Consider the following 20174-nt stretch of genomic DNA (forward strand, 5'->3'; position numbering starts at 1 on the left):
AACACACGCATTCTTAAAGTGTGCTTAAGCAGGGGTAATTTTAGACCGATCATTTCACAGTGATGAGTAAGATGATGGCTGGCAAGTAAAGTCACTGTGTTATCAAGTGTAAGTTATCATTCACAACAGACAAGAATGAATTTTTCTAACGTTCCCTCAAAAGCAGAGGTGATGGGATGGAATGCCCAAACTCTAGCGGACTACATGCGGAAGGTGAGTATTAAAACTAGTTTGAAGGTGAAAGTAGAGATGTTTATACCTTCCAAGTACTGTAGTCTCTTGATTAACATTATTTATGAACATCTGATAAGCGCGACTGCATAATTTGCAAAAACAAAAGCTCACTTTTTAACCAAGAAAAAGATATATTTCCTGCTTTTTCATTCATGCCTTGTTTTAGTTGGCAACACCTTATCTAAAAAGTAGCATTTCACGCTAATTTAAGGAAACAACAAACAAACAAGAAAACTTGCATGGTTTAAATGTGCTCAAAGCTTCACTCTCCTCTCAGCTTAAACTGCCAGGCTGTGACAGAGTAGTGACAAAGAGCAGCATAGATGGAGCACAGTTTATGGTAAGCGTGTGTGTGTGTGTGTGTGTGTGTGTGTGTGTGTGTGTGTGTGTGTGTGTGTGTGTGTGTGTGTGTGTGTGTAACATTTCTTTTTTTATTATTCTGAAATCACAATAAATCTGACTTTCATGATCTCCAAATCCATGTCATGTAGAATATGACAGAGTGTGATCTGCAAGTGTTCCCCTGCCTCTTTGTCCCGTGAGTCTAACTGAAAGTGTATTTCTTACACTGACAAATTACCCAACAATTAATATCTCTGAAAACATGAAAAGGTTCATTATATTGATTGGTTGCATGTTTTTTTGTATTAAGTATTTTGGACCCTAAATTAATAAATAATATAATGATACTTACCATCTTTGATAATATTTTACTTGTCTCTGTGCTGCACCTTTATAGAGTAATTACTAAGATACAAACTGAAATCAACAAAGAAGAGCGCAAGAAGGCTACTAGTCACAAGTAAGAGCGTAAACTACATACACTATTTATATCTTCAGCTGACTCTAAAACAGTTGCTCACCGAACATAAAAAAAAACCTGTCTGTTTTATTTTTTTGTCCAGATCAAAACCGCTGAAGTATCCGAAACAAGATAAAGGTCAGTTTAACCGTGTCTGTAACATTGTGCTACCATCTTTCGTAAGGCTTCACTGTCCTCTTTTTACAATTTATTTCACTACAGTATTTGTACAAGAAGTAGACGTTTGGGAATCTGATGAGTTCGTAAGTAAATACACTAGCCACTTCATTAGGCACCCCTTGCTTGCTTGTTGGACCCCCTTTTGCTTTCAGAATCACTTAATATTTGTGGCACAGAGTGCATCAAAGTGCTGGAAACATTCCTCAGAGATTTTAGTCCATGTTTACACGATGGCATTTTGCAGTTGTTGGTTCTGATTCTAATCGTTGAGTTTGAGAGGATCTGAGCTTTGTGACGTGGTGCAGCAGCCAAACTCGACTAGATGTTTTTCAAATCTTCTACTGCCTGACTTTGATGACCATGTGTGAACTGTTGCCTCAGTTTCCTGTTCTTAGTTGACAGGAGTCGTCTTCTTCTCCTGCAGCCCATCTGCTTCAATGTGTTGTGTGTTCAGGGATGCTCTTTTGCATAACTTGGTTGTATCGAATTACTGCTGAGTTAGTTACCATTTTGAACTCGGACATTCCACTTACTGCATATTTTCTCTTTTTCTGACCATTTTCTGTAAATCCTTTATCTATGTGAGGGAAAAACCCAAGGGTTCATCAGTTTCTGAAATATTCAGACAAGGCGATAACAATCATGCCACATTCAGCAGGTGGCTTTCAAGATGTTTGCATGCCTAAATGCACTGCCGTAAACGTGATTACCAAGTTGATATTTGTTTTAACAAGCAATTGTACGTATGCACCTAACAGCTTAATTACGCACCTAATACGTCATGTGAAATTTTTTTAAAAAGTTGCTTTTGTCATGAGTTGCACTCATGCGCTCTGCTTGTATCACATGTCCGGGCTGCGGTAAGGACAATGAGAGCGATGATCCAATCTATGAGGGTCCAGAACACGAAGCAGAGAATTACAACTGCAGTGTAGTTGAGCAACAACCAGGACAGGACAAGACAAGTGAAGCAAAGTACAAGCAGCCTGCTGCTGGAGACCTAGCGAAGCCTCCAAGACCCCCCCGAGGGCCAAAACCTCCAGACTGTCAAAGAGGTAAAGGAGAGCAATTCAGAATAATACTGTATAAAGAAATGCAGTTATATATGTAAGCATCTCAGTGCCTATATGAATTGGGGACACTTTCACAGAGATACTAGACTATATTAGACCTGTCTGTATGGGTAGAGCAGCCCTATTTTTGCTCAGAGATTAGTCTGAGACAAGACTGACAAAAACAAAGACTAATTTCAAGCCAAACAAAATAGACACTTTACCCCCAGGCTGACTCAAGACTGTGGCACCAATCAGTGACATTTGCTTTGACTAGTGTGACTCACTGGTAAAAAGAGGAATGACTTCAAATTTGCGGTTTGCTAACATTATTATGCAGCTTTTTTTGAGGCTGTAGCACTGAAAATGTAGCTCTGCTACAGGTTTCTGTGATGAGAATTTTATGCAGCATGTTATGCCTACCTACACTGTACAATTTCTTCTAAGGTTTGACTATTTATTTATTATATTTTTTGGAAGTAGCTAATTCTCCTGCTCCTCCTTTACCTAGTATGCTTTGAAACCAGAACTGGCATTAATGTGTCCTGAATGTATGATAACATGTGCACAGAACCTCTTCCTGATCCACCATTCTCTCAAAGAACCTTCAAACCTCCACTGCCATCAACCCCAAGGGGGGATCACATCCTCCAAAGACCGTTAAAACCAGCAGGTAACAAAAATGTGTTGAATCAAAAAGCTGAATTTACCAGTTATGATGAGTGTTGTACGCCCATTTCATTGAAAGATTTCCTTTTTTTTTTTTTATTTATAAGTTCCTGCAAGTGTGCACTTAGACCGGAGCAAGAAGCCTGGATCATCCCAAAAAGACATTCCAAAAATAAGTATGCAACCTACAACATGCTGGAATAGTTATAGCAGGTGTCCTACAAAAGTGTTACACTGTTGTTACAATGTTTATCATTTCTATTTCACACCATCAACAATGTCCACAAGAGGGCAGTGCTGTAAAAGATACTATCAGCAAACCTCATCATCCAAAGGTGCCTGTGCCTACTGATGTGTCCAATAGGTAGAACAGCCTGAACAATTTATGAGCATAAAAAGACGTTCACTTTAATTCAATGCAACTATTTAATAATTGTGTGTGTTGAATCTCTCCTCTTTCAGGCCAAGTAAATTAATTCCAGAACCTTCAGGAGTGACACAATCTACAGAAGAATACAATTCGACACCAAGACTAAAAAAGGTATTAAAAAAAAAAGTGCGTTAAGTTATTTATACAAATGTGAGAAAACCCAATGGTCCAATTAAGGTTTTATTTATAGATCATGAGCACTTTCAGAAAGGAAACAGCAGATCACAATGCTGTACAAAGAGAAAGAACAACAGAGATGCTTATATCTTATACACTGCCTTTTATTAACTAGTCTAACTGGAACTGTCTGTGATAGCGCTACACTTACACTGACTGTTCTATCATGGTGCGCTCAGGGCTTGGATTCGAGTTGGTATGGAGGAAAGTTGACAAGACACCAAGCTGAGGCTGCTCTTCGGGAGGTCAACAAGGTCAGATGTTGCACCTTCTCATTCTAAAGCAGACAGAAAAACACACACACACACACACACACACACACACACACACACACACACACACACACACACACACATCTGAAATGTTACTGGATGCATAATGTGAATGTATGGGTTTGTGTATTTACATGTATGTATCTTTAAGGATGGTGCCTTTGTGGTGAGGGACAGCTCTAACGGCTCAGTCGAGCACCCCTTCACCCTGATGCTGCTGTATCAAGACAAGGTTTACAACATTAAGATCCGTCACCAAGGCAATGGCTACACTCTCGGCAGTGGCCTCAAAAACACCAAGGTAAACTGGAAGCAATGACAGCGTAATGTTACAAAAAAAAAAATCAACATGCTCGCTTAAAGTAAACTATTCACATCTTGCGGCACGCCTCGGGGAATGTGTGATGCTAAGTTGTGCTGCACTGCATCATTAGGTCCCCGTCATTTTTTGTGTGTGCTTTTTGTGCTTCAGAGTTTCCCTGGGGTGAAGGAGCTGATTAACCATCACACACACACCCCGCTGCAGCTCATTGATGCCACAGACCAGAGTCATGAAGAGCACCCCCAGAGTTGTCTGCTGCACCCTACGGGACATTGACCAGCACTGACAACAGTTTTAATGTGCGTGTTCGCACCTTTCTCTGTGCTCATATATGCTAATCTGTGTGCATGCATACATGCGTGGCCTATTCAAAATCTTTTTAAGAACATGTAAAGCAAATGTCACAATTTTCACTCTCAAAGGTCATTGTTATGCAATTCATCTTTGTGCTGCTCTCACTTGTATTTTTAGTAAACACAAAGAGAGATTTTTTTTTCTTACATGGGTCATGGTTTGTTCACAAAGGAGCACAGCATTACCTCCTTTATTCACACCTCTGAGGACTGCTGCTTAACTGCCTCTTGGATTTTTAGAGACGCCAACTTGTCAGGGTGGCCAACACAAACGATCAGATCACATTGTCTCTGATTGGTTCGCACTGCCGGCAGAAAGCAAATATCTTGTTTCACAGCTGTGTCAGATCTATCAAATATTATTACACTTTAAAACCACACAGTCTGAATTTAAAACCGAAACACAAAACATGTACTGACATATTAGGTTGCTTTCTCGTTAGTCTTGCTATTTCAAACAGCACTACTAATTCAGTGTGACTGACAACAACATATGTTTTTGTGTCCTAGATTTACATAGCAATGTAATGCAAGCCAAATTAGTTGAATCTGAGAGATGTGCTGATGGACACATTTGTCCTTTATTTAGTACATCAGGACTTAGCAGGGCAGCTCAAATAAGTCAAAAGATATAGACCAAAAACTGAGTGAGATATGTATTTGATCCCATACAATCAGCCAGAACTCAGGTTGTCCCCATGTGACACTTAATCAGTCAAACAATTATAGATACTCCTGAGCTCAACTCATTATGTATATTAAGCACACCTGTCTACAGAATTAATTTCTTCCACCAAAATAGAGACCAAAGAACTGTCAGAGGACATCAGGGACAACACTGTAGATTTGTACAAGGCTGTTATGGGCTACAAGACCATCAACAATAAGCTTGGTAAAAAGATAACAACTATTGGTGTGACTATTTTACAATTAAAGAAATATATAATGAACATTAATCGAGCCTTTGCATTTATTTAGAAGTGAAATAATGTTTTCCACTTAAGCGTCCAAAAATATTATACCTAAAACACTTTTACATTAACTTGAGTACACCTCGTATGATTTGTTGTTGGGGATAACTTAATTCATTGCAAAAATGTACTATATCAAAACATAATTTTAGATTAAACATATATATATATATATCTATATATATATAGATATATATATTTGGGTCCAGGCTTTTAGATATTTAAGTGAGCAGATAAGAAATCACACTGATCTGACAGTTGTTGCACAAAGCTGTCCCCCGTGGCAAAAAAAAAAAAAAAAAGGTAGCTGCATGCCTCACATCAAAGAGCTTGATGGACAACCACGTGTAAAACCCTTCAGTTACTCCTATCTACCAATCAGCAGAGCACAGTTTGACAGACATCATGTAGTATCACGCAGATCTGCACCACTGACACCGACAAGCAAGGCTGAGCCAGCCCATAATGCCCTTGTAGTTATCACATTTCACATCTGGGAGAGGAGTTTCATCATCTGCTTTGCATATTTGCAAATTGATCAGCAACTTCACGTTAGTGGCAAAAATGATTGTTTTCTGACATTTTTGAAGTACCAAGTAAGGGAGTCAAACATACGTGCCAGACGATCCAAGGCGCTTGAAAGGGAATCTAGCTCTCTCATTATGTTCACCAGGTCAATGCAGGTGTTAGAGGTAGCTTCTTCTTCAACCTTCTTTGTGTTCTCCATCTGAAAATGAAGTTCATACACACAAAAAACAGTCAGTCACCTATCAGCATACACAAGGTAAATCAAATGTGACAGACAATCATGAATGGCAATGTTGTATTTCAGCTAAAAGTCATCCATAACAGTAAAACTAAAACACATATTTTACTGTTTACATTTAGGGTAGGGCTCCAAAAAACAAAGAAAAAAATGACAGAACACATTTTTATTTCAATTTTTATTAATTTATTTAATTAATTTACTTAAAAAATCTTTCTAAAAAAATTACACAGACCAGGGCAGTTTAATAGTGAGAAAACAAACATTACAGTCCATTCAAATGAATAATTAACCATCAAAATACTGTTTTAGTGCAAGTAGTCAGAACTAAACAAGGCATGAATGCCCACCTCCAGCTACCAAAAACAAACAGATCCGCTGGGATTTCAATGTTAACATTTAAAAGTTAAAACTTGTTAATTCTAGTGCCTACTTGTGAACTCAAAACTCTTATAAGCATCACATCTGAGAAAGTGTTGTGACAGCAGTCTCAGCAGATTTGTCAATCTGTGACTCCTGGTCAGGGTCTCCGCAAACAGCAGCTCTACATTTGAGATAAGCTTCCTTCAGCTTTTGCATAGAGACTCCCAGCTCCGGACTAGTCCGCAACGCCACCATATCATAGGCCATCCAGGTCAGGTGCGCTGCGGGCAGACAGATAAGAAGAGAGTGACATCGCATGTTTCAGACATTTATTTTAGTTACCTAAGCTTCACGCCCAAGCTATCTGAGCTCATATTGACCTCTCTAAATATGCCACAATACCGTTAACGTCCCATACCTGACATACTCTCAACGTCTTCAATCATCCTCTCCAATTCCTTGTTCATCGCCAGCATGTCGTCGTCGCTGATGCGTGGAAGCTCGGAGCGAGTGGACGAATCGGCCATCCTGATTGCACACGTATTATTTATTTTATCACGTCTCCCTTTACAAACACCTCCGCATGAAAATAGCTAACGTTAGCTAACGCTAGGAACGAGCCTGTTACTGTTAGCAAAGTGATGTTAGGGCAGAAAAAAAGTTAGCAAAGTAGACTTCTAAAACTAAGATGTTGTAACATTTGTCGAGGCAGGCTAGTAAACTTGAGTTTTCTCGCCGGGGTCTGAAGGTAATGTTCAAAACTTATAAACTTACCTTAGGAAAGTTTGTCGGCTGCTTTGGAAAATAAGGGTCTCGCGCTAATGTAAGAAAGCAAAAAATAAGCATGCGCATTGTCATGTCACAAACGCTCACTTTGAACTGTGATGAGGTTTTAATATCCTACACAGTAATGCACTATTTTAACACATGAATTGAATAAACCTATTGTAACAAAACCTGCTATCATGCGAATAGAGTGTAGGTGACTGTATTCTTTATATTATCATAAATGGTCATTTGGATTCAGCAATGGAAGCCTATATTATTTCAAGGAGGTAATCTCGTCCCCCTAGAGTTATATAAACTGAATCTGCTTACAGTCCATTTTCCTCATTACTGCTGGAGGCAAGTATTAAGTGAGTACTTTTCCTGTTTGTTGTGTAACAATATATATATTGATGTAATATATTGTTTTGTTCATGAACAATATACTGTTTCCTTAAGGCTATTTCTTAAGGATTTTTGAATCAGATCGTTTACTCAAGTAGTCTACTTTTATATGTTTGACATGAAATGTTTGTAAAGATTAAAAAGAAATCATAAACCAGGGTGTTAACAAAATTGTCTGCCATAGGTTAAACTTAATAGTATCCTTGTAATATCCAAAAAATATGACAAATGGTGGACAAACACCATGAATGGAAAATTATTTTTCCACTCAAGTAGTCAACTAGCTGACAACAGGAAAAAAAATGAGCTCACCTGAAAAAACAGCCAATCAAAATAGAGGGGGGCGTTTCCAGAGGAAAAGATAAAAGTGTGCCAGGTGACATCTTGACATACAAGCAAGGACAAAGACAAGAGTAAAGAGAAAGAGCAGGACTTTTGGAGTGGAGAGAAAGAGTCTGAGAAGTCTTGAGAAGAAAACCCATCAAAGGCAAAGAATTAAGAAGAGACAGAGAAGTGAGAAGAAACTTGACAATGTCTTCATTTGAGGCCCAGAGTCAGTCTCCTCCTCGATGTGGCCCGCAGTTTCCGAGCCTCGGCCAGGAGCCCCCTGAACTCAGCATGTACGGCGACTGTTACTACCCTCCTCCTTCACTGCCAAGTCCTCAGCGCACTACTCCTACCACCTATGAGATAAGTGACTACACCAGCTCCTCCTCAAACCCTTACCTATGGTTTAACAGCTCTGGGATCAACACATCGCCGTACCTGGCTACCACCGGCCCGCCAGGTAATCCCGGCCCTCCGTTTGTTCCTCAGCACTATGGCATGCAGAGGCCTTACCTGGGTCCACCTGGTGCTGGCGGTCCAGGAGGGGAACTGAGCTGGTTCTCCCTCCCTTCACAAGAAGATTTGATGAAGCTGGTACGCCCCCCTTACTCCTACTCTGCTCTCATCGCTATGGCTATCCATGGAGCACCAGACAAGAGACTGACGCTGAGTCAAATTTATCAGTACGTCGCTGATAATTTCCCTTTCTACAACAAGAGCAAAGCGGGCTGGCAGAACTCTATCAGACACAACCTGTCCCTTAATGACTGCTTCAAAAAAGTGCCAAGAGATGAGGATGACCCAGGTATGTAATTTTTGCATTTTGCATAGTTATGGTTGTGCTTTGAATTACTTTAATGGAATCTATTTACGTCTCTTCCATTCTAAGTCTTATTTTCTTCCTTGATAATTTAGGTAAGGGCAACTACTGGACACTTGACCCAAACTGTGAAAAGATGTTCGACAATGGAAACTTCCGCCGCAAAAGAAAGAGAAAGTCTGATTCTCTGTCCAGTGGAGATGGCAGTTCAGGGCCTCCAGAATCAGGTGACAGTGAGAGGGCCAGTCCTAAACACTCCAGCAACCCCAGCCTAAACATGTCGCCCGCAACGGACAGGATTCCTTCACCTTCACTGTCAGTTCCCGGGCCGTGCCTGAGCAGCTTCTTATCTGAAATGTCTGGAGTCTCCAATGGGGGAACAAATGAGGTGGGAGGTAGTGGGTTGAGCAGGCCGCTGCAGATGAACGTTCCTTTAGATGGGCCACATAGACCCACACAGCCAGGAAGCTTTAGTACCTATTCGGCCAACTCCAGTGGTTCAGAGTGGGTACCACAAGTTCCAGCTCCACCCGCACTCTCCTCTTCACCCAGCCACTCCTCGTTAGGTTACACTAGCCCCATTCTGAATCAGTACAATGGCTCCAACAGTCATTTTTACCCTACACTGAGTTCTACAGGTGTCATCTATCATCGTGAGGGCACAGAGGTTTAATAAGACGTTGATGGGGGAGAAGGTGTTTGAAGAGACTCTTGATGGGAAATCCATCTGGTTATTTTTTTTTCTAAGAGAGGGTCCGTTGTAGAAAATACACAAACACAAAGTGTGTTTGCGCTGACTGAGACAGTTGAGATCACCAAAGCGTGTGAAAGCTGCGTAAAAAGTCTTTAATTCCCACAGGAACAGCTTAGTCAGCTGCAGCGGACTATAGTTATCACTCCCTGAAACCGCAGCCAGACTCACTATCAGATCTTCAGTCAGCTTTTATTCTAACTAAAGCTTGTTTCTATCTGATCTGAGTCATTATTAGCAGATCCTAGATCTGAAGTGCTGACATCAGGCTATTCCACTGCTATCTATGATTCTCCGATGGTATCGCCATTACAATGCTCAGCATATTTAGAGTAGGTAAATTATTCTGTTGTCTACAAAACATCTGTAGTTATTGCTGTAAAGTAAAAAACAAGTAAAAATGTTAATGTATGCCATGTTTTTTTATAGTGCTAAAACAAAAGCATCTCATTGACCTACAGTCTTAACGGTAATTGCAGTTTGTAAATATGTTTATGTGTTGTGTAATTTTATACATATGAGCTGTTGGTTTGTCGTTACAACTTTTATTGTGTAAAATGGATTTGCAATGTATGGTGTGTACTATATTTGTTGCATTTTGATATGAATAAAAGGTTTGAGTTACAGCTGCATTTTCCTTATTATTTATTTATTTTCATTTTTTTATTTTAAGATAAATAAATTACACTTTCCCAGTCAATAAACTACCCATAGGCAATCACAAACACTTACCAAAAAAAAGACAAAAATAAAATGATAAGCACTTCGTGACAAAAAAAAATAGTCCTGTCTGAAAAGCGATGACCAGTACTGTGGAACCTGCATGTCGGTGTAACCTGATCTTTGTGTGATGGATAGTTAACTGATTCTCCTAAACGGTGAAAATCCACATTCCCATGCTGTCCCTCTTCCCTACTCTAAACATTAAAGTCATTCTCTATCACACCATCTGTGCACACATACTGCTGACTGGATGCAAGCAGCTTCATTAGGGGAAAGGGGACCAACTGTAAAACAGCTGTAAAGATGCTGATGCATGAATTACCAACTAAATGGAACACAGCAGCTCAATCCAGTTTGCATTTGTTATTACCCGATGAATTTTAATACTGTCAAAACTGTATACCAAATGAGAACAATCCTAACAATAAACGAGAACGAATTAAATCAAAGTGCCAAGAATAAATAAGCTTTTTATTTGTACATCAATAAATAAAACAAAAATGCGTAAATATTTAAGTGTTGTATACATTTTGGAGAAAAAAATATAACATCTAATAAAGAAATAGTACTTATTACAAAACTTGTGTAAACTGAATTTGCAACTTTAATGTAACTTTGTAAAGTCAGATCTATCCAAGAAATTGGATTTATATATCTTGACAAAGTATTTCTTACCAGCACAGCCATATAACAAGATAGCTTACATTTTGTATTTAAGCACTTGGAATTTATTAAAGTATACATGTATACTAGATTTGTGAAAATTTGAAAAATCCATCTAACAATAATAATAATAAAAAAACATTAAAAGCAATGCCTATCGTCTTGGTTGTTTTAATTTGTTCTTTTGTTGATTTTTGGTATTTAAAACGATCTAAACTCTTTGATCAATGTCACCCTCGGGCCTTTATTTACCCTGAAATAAAGGCAGCATGACACTCATTTACGCTAAACACAAAAACAAGAAGAACAAGAAGAAGAAGATGGAAAAGACATGGAAAAGACACACTTTCAGAAACAGATCAGGTGGAATTTAACATCTTGGCACAAATGACAAAGTGTACGAGGTCAACCTGTCAAAATTTGCATAACTGATTTTAAAGAAGTTGCGTTCAGATGGGCCATAAAGTCTTGTTTTATTACTTGTGTCAGACTTGCTAGGATATCTGATTTAACTGTTTGAAAAATAGCCACCCTTATGCCAAACCTAAACTCTTCAACTCATTCAGGGAATTAGTCTTCTCAGAGGCAATATGATTTCCAAGTATATGAAGATTCAGAAAAAGACAAAGAGACGGAAGTCAGAGATAAAGGTAAGAGGAGGAACGTATAGTCAGTATTGCTGCATATGCGTTCCAACATGTCACACTTCTATCTCTAAATCCTTTGGCACATTGAAAGGTTCATGCAGCCAATTAGTTTATTCCCCCCCACCCCCCCACCCCCAACTCCATATCGTGTGCAGACTTTGTACTGGCAGGTAAAAGTCCTTTTTGCCTAGTCGATTAAGCCTGAGTACTTTTGCCAACAGAAACATTATAGGACTTTTGTTTCGGAGACTCCAAAGGAAACTGTCATTTTAGGCAGACAGTACAAAATCGATGCAAATTCTTAACTGTTTATCACATCAAGGCTGGAAATCGTGTAATCTGGAATTCCAGGTTCGTCTTACGTGATATAACATCCAATTATGCTTTATTTCCCTCCTGGCAGTTCTTCTCACCTGTCTTTATCTGTTGCTGAGTCCAAAACTGCGTGTCTACTGAAATAAAAACTTTTAAGAGGTGCTTGAATCTCTGTCTTTACCTTATAAAAATGATAGTGAAAGTGAAAAATTAAGCCAATAAGCACTTGTATTGACAACTAATCTGCATCTATTGTGAGGCACAGTAGCTTTTCTGTGTCTCAGGGATACCCAGTAGAGCATCCATTAATCATACAGAGCTGTGAACCTTCTTTGCCTTAGGCAGTGGAAATATTGCTCAATAGAGTGATGCGATTAAAATCTATAAATCCTCATCTCCACCTGCCGCCTGGCTCGTGGCTGTCTTCCACACACCTGTCAAACTAACGGAACGCATGGCCCGTGTGTAGTGTTTATATTATAAACTGAGACAGAGAACGATTGTACCAGAGCAGATGTGCATGAGAGATCTTTCCTGTCTGAACTCTCCTGATTATAAATGTGTGAGGGGTGGGGGGAAAATCACACCTCACTGTATAGAGAATAAGGTCTGGCAGGAATGAGCTCATGTTTATTCCTCCAAAGTGAGCAGATGCACCAGTTCACCTTGAATAACTGCTACCTGAACAGAAAGCTAACTGCTGTGGTACCAAAGCAACCCAAAACACACACAAGGACACACCACACGCGCCTTCTGTATTTACTAAAACAGTTATGTCCTGTCAAAGCTGTTTAGTAAACGGTAGAACATCAAGCCTGGAGAAATGTCATCATACCCATGGCCACAGCACTGTATTACCAGCTTGCTGTTATGTGTAAACACCTCCACACACTCCACAGGTGATGAAAGGAGGGAAATCGGTTTACGCGAGTTTTGAAAGTCACTCAGCACTCTTTTAGTTTTTAATGCTTTTCAAAGGTCAGTTCAAAAAGCTGGCTTTGTATGAGGTCTTACATCCCAGGATCCAAGTCCATGAAGTACTCTTATGTTTAAAATTCTTCACATTTTAAAATTAACCGTTGACAAATGAAATGCCACTGATCCTCATGACACAAAGAACAGGAGACTTTAAGGTGTCTAAATAGTCTCAGCAGGTTGGTCCAAGAGCCATAGTCCATAGGAAAATTCCTTCAGTTGTCCCTAAAAAAAGTGTAAATCTTCAGCAGCTCCTTCCCTGTACTGCATCCCTGTGTCGCAGAGTCCAGAGAATAAAGCAGTGACTGATCTGCACTTGTTAAACATGGTTTATATACACGATTTGGGGAAAAGTGAAGTTTGAAGACAAACACAGAAAGGAGTGAGACGGTGTGTATATATGAATCATTCCTATTTCCCCCTAAAATATTTTCCATGTCAACATGCAGTAAACATGGCGATATGAACAGGGCTTTGCTGAGAGGGAGGGAGATGAAGAAATACGAGTGGGATAAAGTGTATACATACATCTCAAATCAGCTAAGCTAAATAAGTAATCTAAGAAACTGGAACAGCATCTTATGTAACTTGTGTAACCTTTTTTTCCCGTATTCCCATTTTTTTGACCAATAGTATTTGTGAGCATTTTACTGTTGATCTGATGGGACTAGTTAATGATAGTGATAATGATAAAATTAACAAGTATCTAAAAGTAAAATCCACACAGGTGTCTTTTTAAGCGATGGCAGTATTAGTATTTTGGTCAGTAAGTCTAACCCTTTTAATCAAAAATTTAATATCAGAACTAGTGTATTGGAAGCATTATCAATCATTTTGAATCCATGTTTCCTGAGGACAGGACTATCGACTTTCATTGTAATTGTTTTTTGACAATTATAAGCTGGATTGCTGTAAAAGTTTTAGCAGATACTCATTATGTTGTGTATACTCACCAAACTGTTAATTATTTGCATCATGCTAGTACGGGATTAGACCTCTTTTTGCCTACTTTAATTCTTTGTGACATAGATTTAACAAGGTGCTGAAATCATTCCTCACATATTATGGTCATATTTACATGGTAGCATAACATAGTTTCCTCAGATTTGTCAGCTTAACATCCACTCTACCACAAAGGTGCTCTGCGAGATTAAAATCTGACTGTTGAGACCTTTGAGCCCATTGATGAAATGAGATAATATGAGATTTGTGACATGGTGCATCATCCTGCTGGAAGCAGCCACCTGACGACAGGTACACCGTGGTCATAAAAGGATAGATGTGGTGGCAGTAATACTTAGCTAAGCTGTAGTGTTTAAACAGTCCTCAATTAGTACTAAGTGGCCCAAAGCATGCTAAAAAAAAATACACACACCTTTAGACCACCACCATTAATACAACGCAGGATGAATCAATGCTTTCATTTTTATGCCAAATTTTGAATCTGCTACTCAAATATCTCAGCAAAAATCAGGAGTCATAAGACCAGACAACATTTTTCCAGTCGTCTGTCGGCTGTTAGCTGACAGGATTGGCCTCTGGTACGGTCTTCAGAGATGGTCTTCTGAATACTTTCTTTGTAATCACTCTTTTTTTTAGTTACTGCTACCTTCATATCAACTCATAGAAGTTTAATGATTCTCCTCAAACATCTAGTATCAACTAATTTAATAACAGATATTATGTACATAATAAAGTGACCAGGGAGTCAACTTTGTAATGACAACTATTCTATTTCTTGTATTATTATTGGTAGATCATTGTGGATCCTTTAATATCACATCAGAAGAGAGATGAAGGTGAGCTGAAGAGTTTGTGGACAAGACACTGAACTGGGATGTCTGCAGACAATATTGTGATCTGTAGTGAAATTAGGGAGCAGGTGGAAGAGAGCCTGGAGAGGTTTCGGTATGCACTTGAGAAAAGAGGAATGAAAGTCAGGAGAAACAGGTGTGTGAATGAGAGAGAGACAGGTATAACAGTTTCACCTGAGCTTCTTCTCCTTCTGATATACTCCCATCTAACTTTATAAGGTCACATAATGTCACTTATTTTTCTGTGGTTCTACTGTAAAGAGCATCAGGTCTAATCCTAAAGCCTTCAGCATGAAGCAACCCTGTTACTAACAGCAGCTGAAGGTTACCTATAGCAGATTACATGTCAGTTCTACTGTTTGCATAACAGGAAATGTTCTGTTGGCGTTGCATGCCTAGTAACATCTGACTGATGCATCCCTCATAGCCCGTGTGTTATGACACACTCCTCTGAATTCAGTGACAAAAACAAGGTTCTTCACCACGCCAATCTGGTTAGATAGGGGTTTTCCTGATAATATTTAAGTCCAAGCAAATATTTTTCACATTTTAAAACTAAGCAACAAGTCAAAATCTTGAGTTTGAGGTTTATGTCAGAAACAAAGATCAAGTCTCTCTCTTTTTAAAAAAAACTCTGGCCCCAGTTTTCCCAAGTTGTCAAAACAAAAGCTTTGTTTTAATCATTAACTGACTGTACCTGCAGGCTGACAGTTTGTTATAAGCTCATTTGAGATCTAACAGGGTGATATTTTTCATCCCTCTTGAAGTGAAACTGTTAGGTTCTCAAGATGTGTCACTTCACTACTGTTCCATATATTATTGGTGTTTTAGCTGACAAGGAGTAAACTTCCTTTACGTTACAGCAAGCTTTAAAATCATGGTGATGAGTTTTAAGCATGCTAAGTATAACATTTTTTCAGTTACCAAATACTAAAATAAGAGTGTGGCTTCCTCAGTGACAAGAACAAGGATCTTCACCGCACCCCTTTGATTAGATATTTTAATTAATTGCTATTAATTATGAATCAAAAATGAATGTCAGTTTTTTCAAAACCCTTTTACGACAAAGCCTGTGGACATTCACTGTTATACAAACTATCTGTGGTCCACTTTCACTCAGGTATGTATGCATGTTTAATTATGTACCGTTGCTTCATATCGTAGTTATAGGTGAGTTTGAATGACTCTGTAGCAACCTGACCAGGTGTAGTAAGACTTACCCAAATACCAAGAGACCATCTAGTGGTCATTGTAGGAACTTTTGAAGCTTACTGTTCAGTGTGTGTTTCCATGTGCTGTGATGAACTTGTTTTGTTTTCTTTAATATTTATTTCTTAATGTAGAGCTGCCACATTTTAATACTGTGTTGTCTGCAGCAAAGATAGAGAGGCCACTTTTTTTCACAGCAACTCTGCTTTTTTGGTACTTGGTACATTTTGTGGAGGTCGATGAAGGAATGCGATTGGCTACAGTTTCATTCTTTAGCATGAAAATGATAACGAACACTTCAAATTCAGTAAGAAGAGATAGAAAAACAAACAATGGAACACTATCAGTCATAGATTGGCCTCCCAAGAGCTCAAATGTAAACTTTACAGAGAACAGAACAAAAAGCAGCCGACATCCAAACAAGAGCTTTGAATGTCATTCAAGAAGACTGGAGAACTGTTTTTTTACTCATTTCAATAAATCCCTGCACCTATCTCATTTTCCAATAAGATATAAAGAAGTGAAGGGTGACTCAAGACTTTAGCTCAGTACTATAAAGCTATAATTTATTATATGTGAAGAAGAGTCACCCATATCCCATTTTTATTGTGTTATTGATTATGTTTGTGCTTGTCAGATGCAGAATTTGACTTTGACTGTCTGATGTAGCAGTAGCCTGTGGCTGGATGGCTATTCTCAATAAGGATCACAAAAACATTTATGATTTGAACATCAGTAAAACATAAACATAAGCTTCTTAATGATGAATTTCCACAGTAATAAGTAACACTAGAACATTAAAATAACAGTAGACAATTGGTGGGCTGTTCTGGGCTCTAGTGGTTTTGAGGTTAAAGATTTAAAAAAAAATTAGGTAAGAGAGAGCAGAGAGCCTGGAGGATTAACAAGCGTGGGTAGAGGATGTGTCTGATAAGGTGCCACCGGGAAAGAGGAAAGTGGTGAGACAGCTGAAAAGCAAAAAAGGATAGAAATTCTATATAATAATAATATATAGACAAACACCACTGAAGTGTGACCACACAGGTAAACACCGGGGAGCACAAGCAGCTCCCAGCGCTGGAACAAATGCATTTCATATCTGCACAACAGTTGTTAAAACAGAATATATTTTCCAGTCTAGTCCACCAAGGACTCCGGAGCACAGCACACTGGTAGCCAGTGCCTTGTTTAAACAACAAGTACACTGACATCCAAAAGAGTAATCAGCAAGCATAAACACACAATGCAAATCCATGTCCGTCCACGTATGGTGCATATGATGCATACATCTTCCATCACACTGGTGTGGAAGTTCACAAAAAATGTGACAAAACAAACAAAAAAATATTAATATTTTAGGTGTCTTGAAGCATTTTCTCTCAAATTTGTACCAACACAGTCTGATTAACCTTATCAAATCATTAATACTAAACTACTTTATGGCTCATATCTAAATGCAGAAAGAGTTTCATTTCTTGAATTCCAAGAAAACCAGGTACATAACGTGCAGCCAATGAGACAACAAGGCTTTCCCCTTTTCCAGATTCCTGGAAATCTTATATTTCAGTTAGAGTGATGCATCACTCATATGACGTGGCAGGACCAGCGAGGAAGAATTTACTTGTTTTTTTTAACCTCTTCAAAGAAAGAATGCCATGTCAGCGTTTTTGTGTTTTTATAATGTCCATTACCAAGAAAATCTGATAAAAACTCATGCTTGCATAATTATTCTCGCTGCAGTGAAACTTTCATGTTTGTCCAGGCAGGATGCACGGCCATAGCCTTCTGAACCTTTGTGTTCCCATTGGGCTTTTTTTTCTGGTAAATAAGCTGGTGCATACTAATTGGTGTGCCCTTATCCCCGTGGCAAAAGGAGGAACAGTATGTGCGCGCGCGTGCGTGTGTGTGCATCCATGAGTGAATATATGTGTGTGTGGGTGGATGAGTCTACCGCACCATGCAGATGAGTCTGATCCTACAGCTGCAGGAAATCCTTCCTTACACATCAGTGCAGCCAGCTTTGATCTTTTTAGACACCAGCCACTCCAACAAACAAGGTGGCTACCTTACTAATAATAAGGTGGATACCACATTCTTCAGCAGTTTACACTAAACTGATTTCCGCGAGAGCCTGCTACACACCTAAAATGTTTAATCAAACAGTGTAAACCTCTATTTTATTTTAACAAATTGTCCAAACGTGGTATAGATGCTTTGCCCGTTTTTCTTTTGGTTTTTTTGGTTTTTGTCTGTTTAACTGTATTTTTGAAAGTTGCAGCGTGCAGAGAGATTTCTGTGCTGAATCAGAAGTCAATGGAAATTTACATTTTGGCACTACAGTATCAGTGGGAAGGGGAAAAGAGGAATACTTTTGCAGTTCGTCTTTCACCAACATTGTGAATGCTTTTGTGTTTGCCAACATTTGTCAATAACTCGCTTTCATCGCTTATATTGTGCTCGGAGCAAATACGACAGATGTTGTGAAAGTCGTTTTCTGCTACGTTCACTGGTCGCTTTTTGCAGGAGTCCAATTGTTAATAAATCTATGTTGGTGTTTGCGCTCTTGTTTTTAGTCCTTGATCAAATGCTTCTCGAGGTAAAGCTGTGTTGCATGGGTCACTATGGAACCTGAAAATACGTTGTCACAGAATGAGCCTTGTTGAACCTTTTTGATGACATTAAATCTATTATTGAAGAGGAATGGGAATGGGCAGTTATTTATTTAATTTAAGACACAACAACAACAATAACAATGAAATTATTTTAGATACACCACAGAACACAAGAAAAGTATATTGACACCTTCATTCTTTCTTTTTATACCATCGCCCCATCAGCGCAGGTGAATTCCCTGTCCACCCTCATCCCCCCCTGCAGAACTGAATGAGATGTCACCCAGGTCCAGACGATAACCACTGCTGACACCTCGACTCATCTGAATTTCAAGCAGAAAGGCAAAAGGGACAGGACATGCTCCGGGGAGAAGGGGTGTTCCTAGAAGAAGACACTATCACTGTCAGTACGCTGATTTTATAAAGGTAGGTGGCGAGAGAAAAATACATCAGAGCGGTTTAAACAGATCAATATTAAAGCCAGCAATGAACTGGCATGCTGTCTAAGGTAAGAAAAACAACCACCTGCTACAATAAGCTGACATAACCGCCATCTACAGCAGTTTGAAGTATCGAACACCTTCGGTGGGTCCTTTGACCCAGCTGAGAGATGACACGAATCAGCATTAAATCCTATGAGATCTGCCAGAATGGTTAATGGGTTCACACATCACACGTGATTCACTTTTGAGCACTTTGAGCAGAATAACGGGACACAAAACATTTAACTCGATTGGCCAAATAATGCCTGATATCCAAGAGGAGGTAAAAGACACAGAGAGCGATTGAGTTAGAGAAGTGGAGATGGTTGGAGCACACTTTACCGCCTCAACACTACTCCACCTGGGGGGTCTCAGATGATTTGTAAAAAACTGGATGTTGCAATGTTCTGTCTTAACGTAAACATGGACACGTTGCCTCTTTGGCCGACTTTTTGTTGGGGTTAATAAACACAAAAGTGAACTTTCGTGTGCCAACAGGAAGGTTAAAATGTGGTTTGGATCAAGAACAGAGCTGAAGAGCAGCTGGAATTTAGTTTGTTTGTTCAATTGCTGTTGAGCTATGAAAATTTCTGAATGGGTTCATATGAAGCTACCGTTAACAGACAGTAGAGGTCGATAGGGGTTAACAGCAAGCCTGGCCATGTTCAGAGATTAAAAAAAAAAAAAAAAAAGCAAACCACAGAATTTGTCATATATCATACTTTGTTTCAAAAACCAGTGTGCAGCAACAACAGATTCTTACCCAGCAAGCACAAAGCACAAGGTCGTTTCAATTTTTTTTTTTTAAAGAAAACGGAAGAAAAAAGAAAAGGTAATCCCCCAGCCCTTATAATAACAAGGCTAAAACGTGTGTGCATAGTTTTGCCTGGAGCTAAATTCTCCATTTAAGAGTCCCTCCTACCTTTCCACGTCCTGGAGTTCACCCTAGCAATATTTTAGTTTCTACATTTTTCCACAATTATCCATCTGATTCCTACATATGATTGAAGTTTAACATTGAGGACAGAAGGGACTAAATGACTGAGTCAGTGAAAGCTTGCAAACTCAGATTTTG

The 20174-nt window shown here is 39.1% G+C and overlaps 3 protein-coding genes across 3 annotated transcripts; 2 read left to right on the plus strand and 1 right to left on the minus strand.

The window, feature by feature from the left end:
* The first annotated feature begins 109 nt into the window (after positions 1–109).
* On the plus strand, positions 110–5399 carry lcp2b (lymphocyte cytosolic protein 2b). Its single transcript, XM_085379569.1, has 14 exons — positions 110–213; positions 512–574; positions 726–772; positions 974–1036; positions 1140–1165; positions 1256–1299; positions 2082–2271; positions 2840–2941; positions 3045–3113; positions 3148–3301; positions 3400–3478; positions 3724–3798; positions 3968–4117; positions 4289–5399. The coding sequence occupies exons 1-14, from the start codon at positions 136–138 to the stop codon at positions 4412–4414; spliced, it is 1266 nt and encodes a 421-aa protein (XP_085235695.1). The 5' UTR covers positions 110–135; the 3' UTR covers positions 4415–5399.
* Positions 5400–6463: 1064 nt separating this feature from the next.
* syce3 (synaptonemal complex central element protein 3) lies at positions 6464–8025 on the minus strand. Its single transcript, XM_085421082.1, has 3 exons — positions 7366–8025; positions 7010–7119; positions 6464–6872 (listed from the first exon to the last, which is right to left on the minus strand). Exons 2-3 carry the CDS (start codon positions 7116–7118, stop codon positions 6688–6690), a joined length of 294 nt encoding a protein of 97 aa, XP_085277208.1. The 5' UTR covers position 7119; positions 7366–8025; the 3' UTR covers positions 6464–6687.
* A 267-nt stretch (positions 8026–8292) lies between these two features.
* Positions 8293–10285, plus strand: foxi3b (forkhead box I3b). The gene is made up of 2 exons (XM_085421068.1): positions 8293–8893; positions 9004–10285. Exons 1-2 carry the CDS (start codon positions 8293–8295, stop codon positions 9579–9581), a joined length of 1179 nt encoding a protein of 392 aa, XP_085277194.1. The 3' UTR covers positions 9582–10285.
* The last annotated feature ends 9889 nt before the right edge of the window (positions 10286–20174 follow it).

The sequence above is a fragment of the Rhamphochromis longiceps genome, linkage group LG2, assembly GCF_057381845.1.
Source record: "Rhamphochromis longiceps isolate RC_006_pf linkage group LG2, R_longiceps_female_GT1.1, whole genome shotgun sequence".
NCBI classification, from domain to species: domain Eukaryota; kingdom Metazoa; phylum Chordata; class Actinopteri; order Cichliformes; family Cichlidae; genus Rhamphochromis; species Rhamphochromis longiceps.

What these genes read in the sequence shown, in the direction of transcription:
- lcp2b (XM_085379569.1), top strand. Translation starts at nt 136, where the DNA reads ATGAATTTTTCTAACGTTCCCTCAAAAGCAGAGGTGATGGGATGGAAT. An exon ending in TAGCGGACTACATGCGGAAG is followed by an intron (nt 214 to 511) that starts GTGAGTATTAAA and finishes CTCTCCTCTCAG; the next exon opens with CTTAAACTGCCAGGCTGTGA. An exon ending in GTGGCCTCAAAAACACCAAG is followed by an intron (nt 4,118 to 4,288) that starts GTAAACTGGAAG and finishes TTTGTGCTTCAG; the next exon opens with AGTTTCCCTGGGGTGAAGGA.
- syce3 (XM_085421082.1), bottom strand. Translation starts at nt 7,118, where the DNA reads ATGGCCGATTCGTCCACTCGCTCCGAGCTTCCACGCATCAGCGACGAC. An exon ending in AGACGTTGAGAGTATGTCAG is followed by an intron (nt 6,873 to 7,009) that starts GTATGGGACGTT and finishes GTCTGCCCGCAG; the next exon opens with CGCACCTGACCTGGATGGCC.
- foxi3b (XM_085421068.1), top strand. Translation starts at nt 8,293, where the DNA reads ATGTCTTCATTTGAGGCCCAGAGTCAGTCTCCTCCTCGATGTGGCCCG. An exon ending in AAGAGATGAGGATGACCCAG is followed by an intron (nt 8,894 to 9,003) that starts GTATGTAATTTT and finishes TTGATAATTTAG; the next exon opens with GTAAGGGCAACTACTGGACA.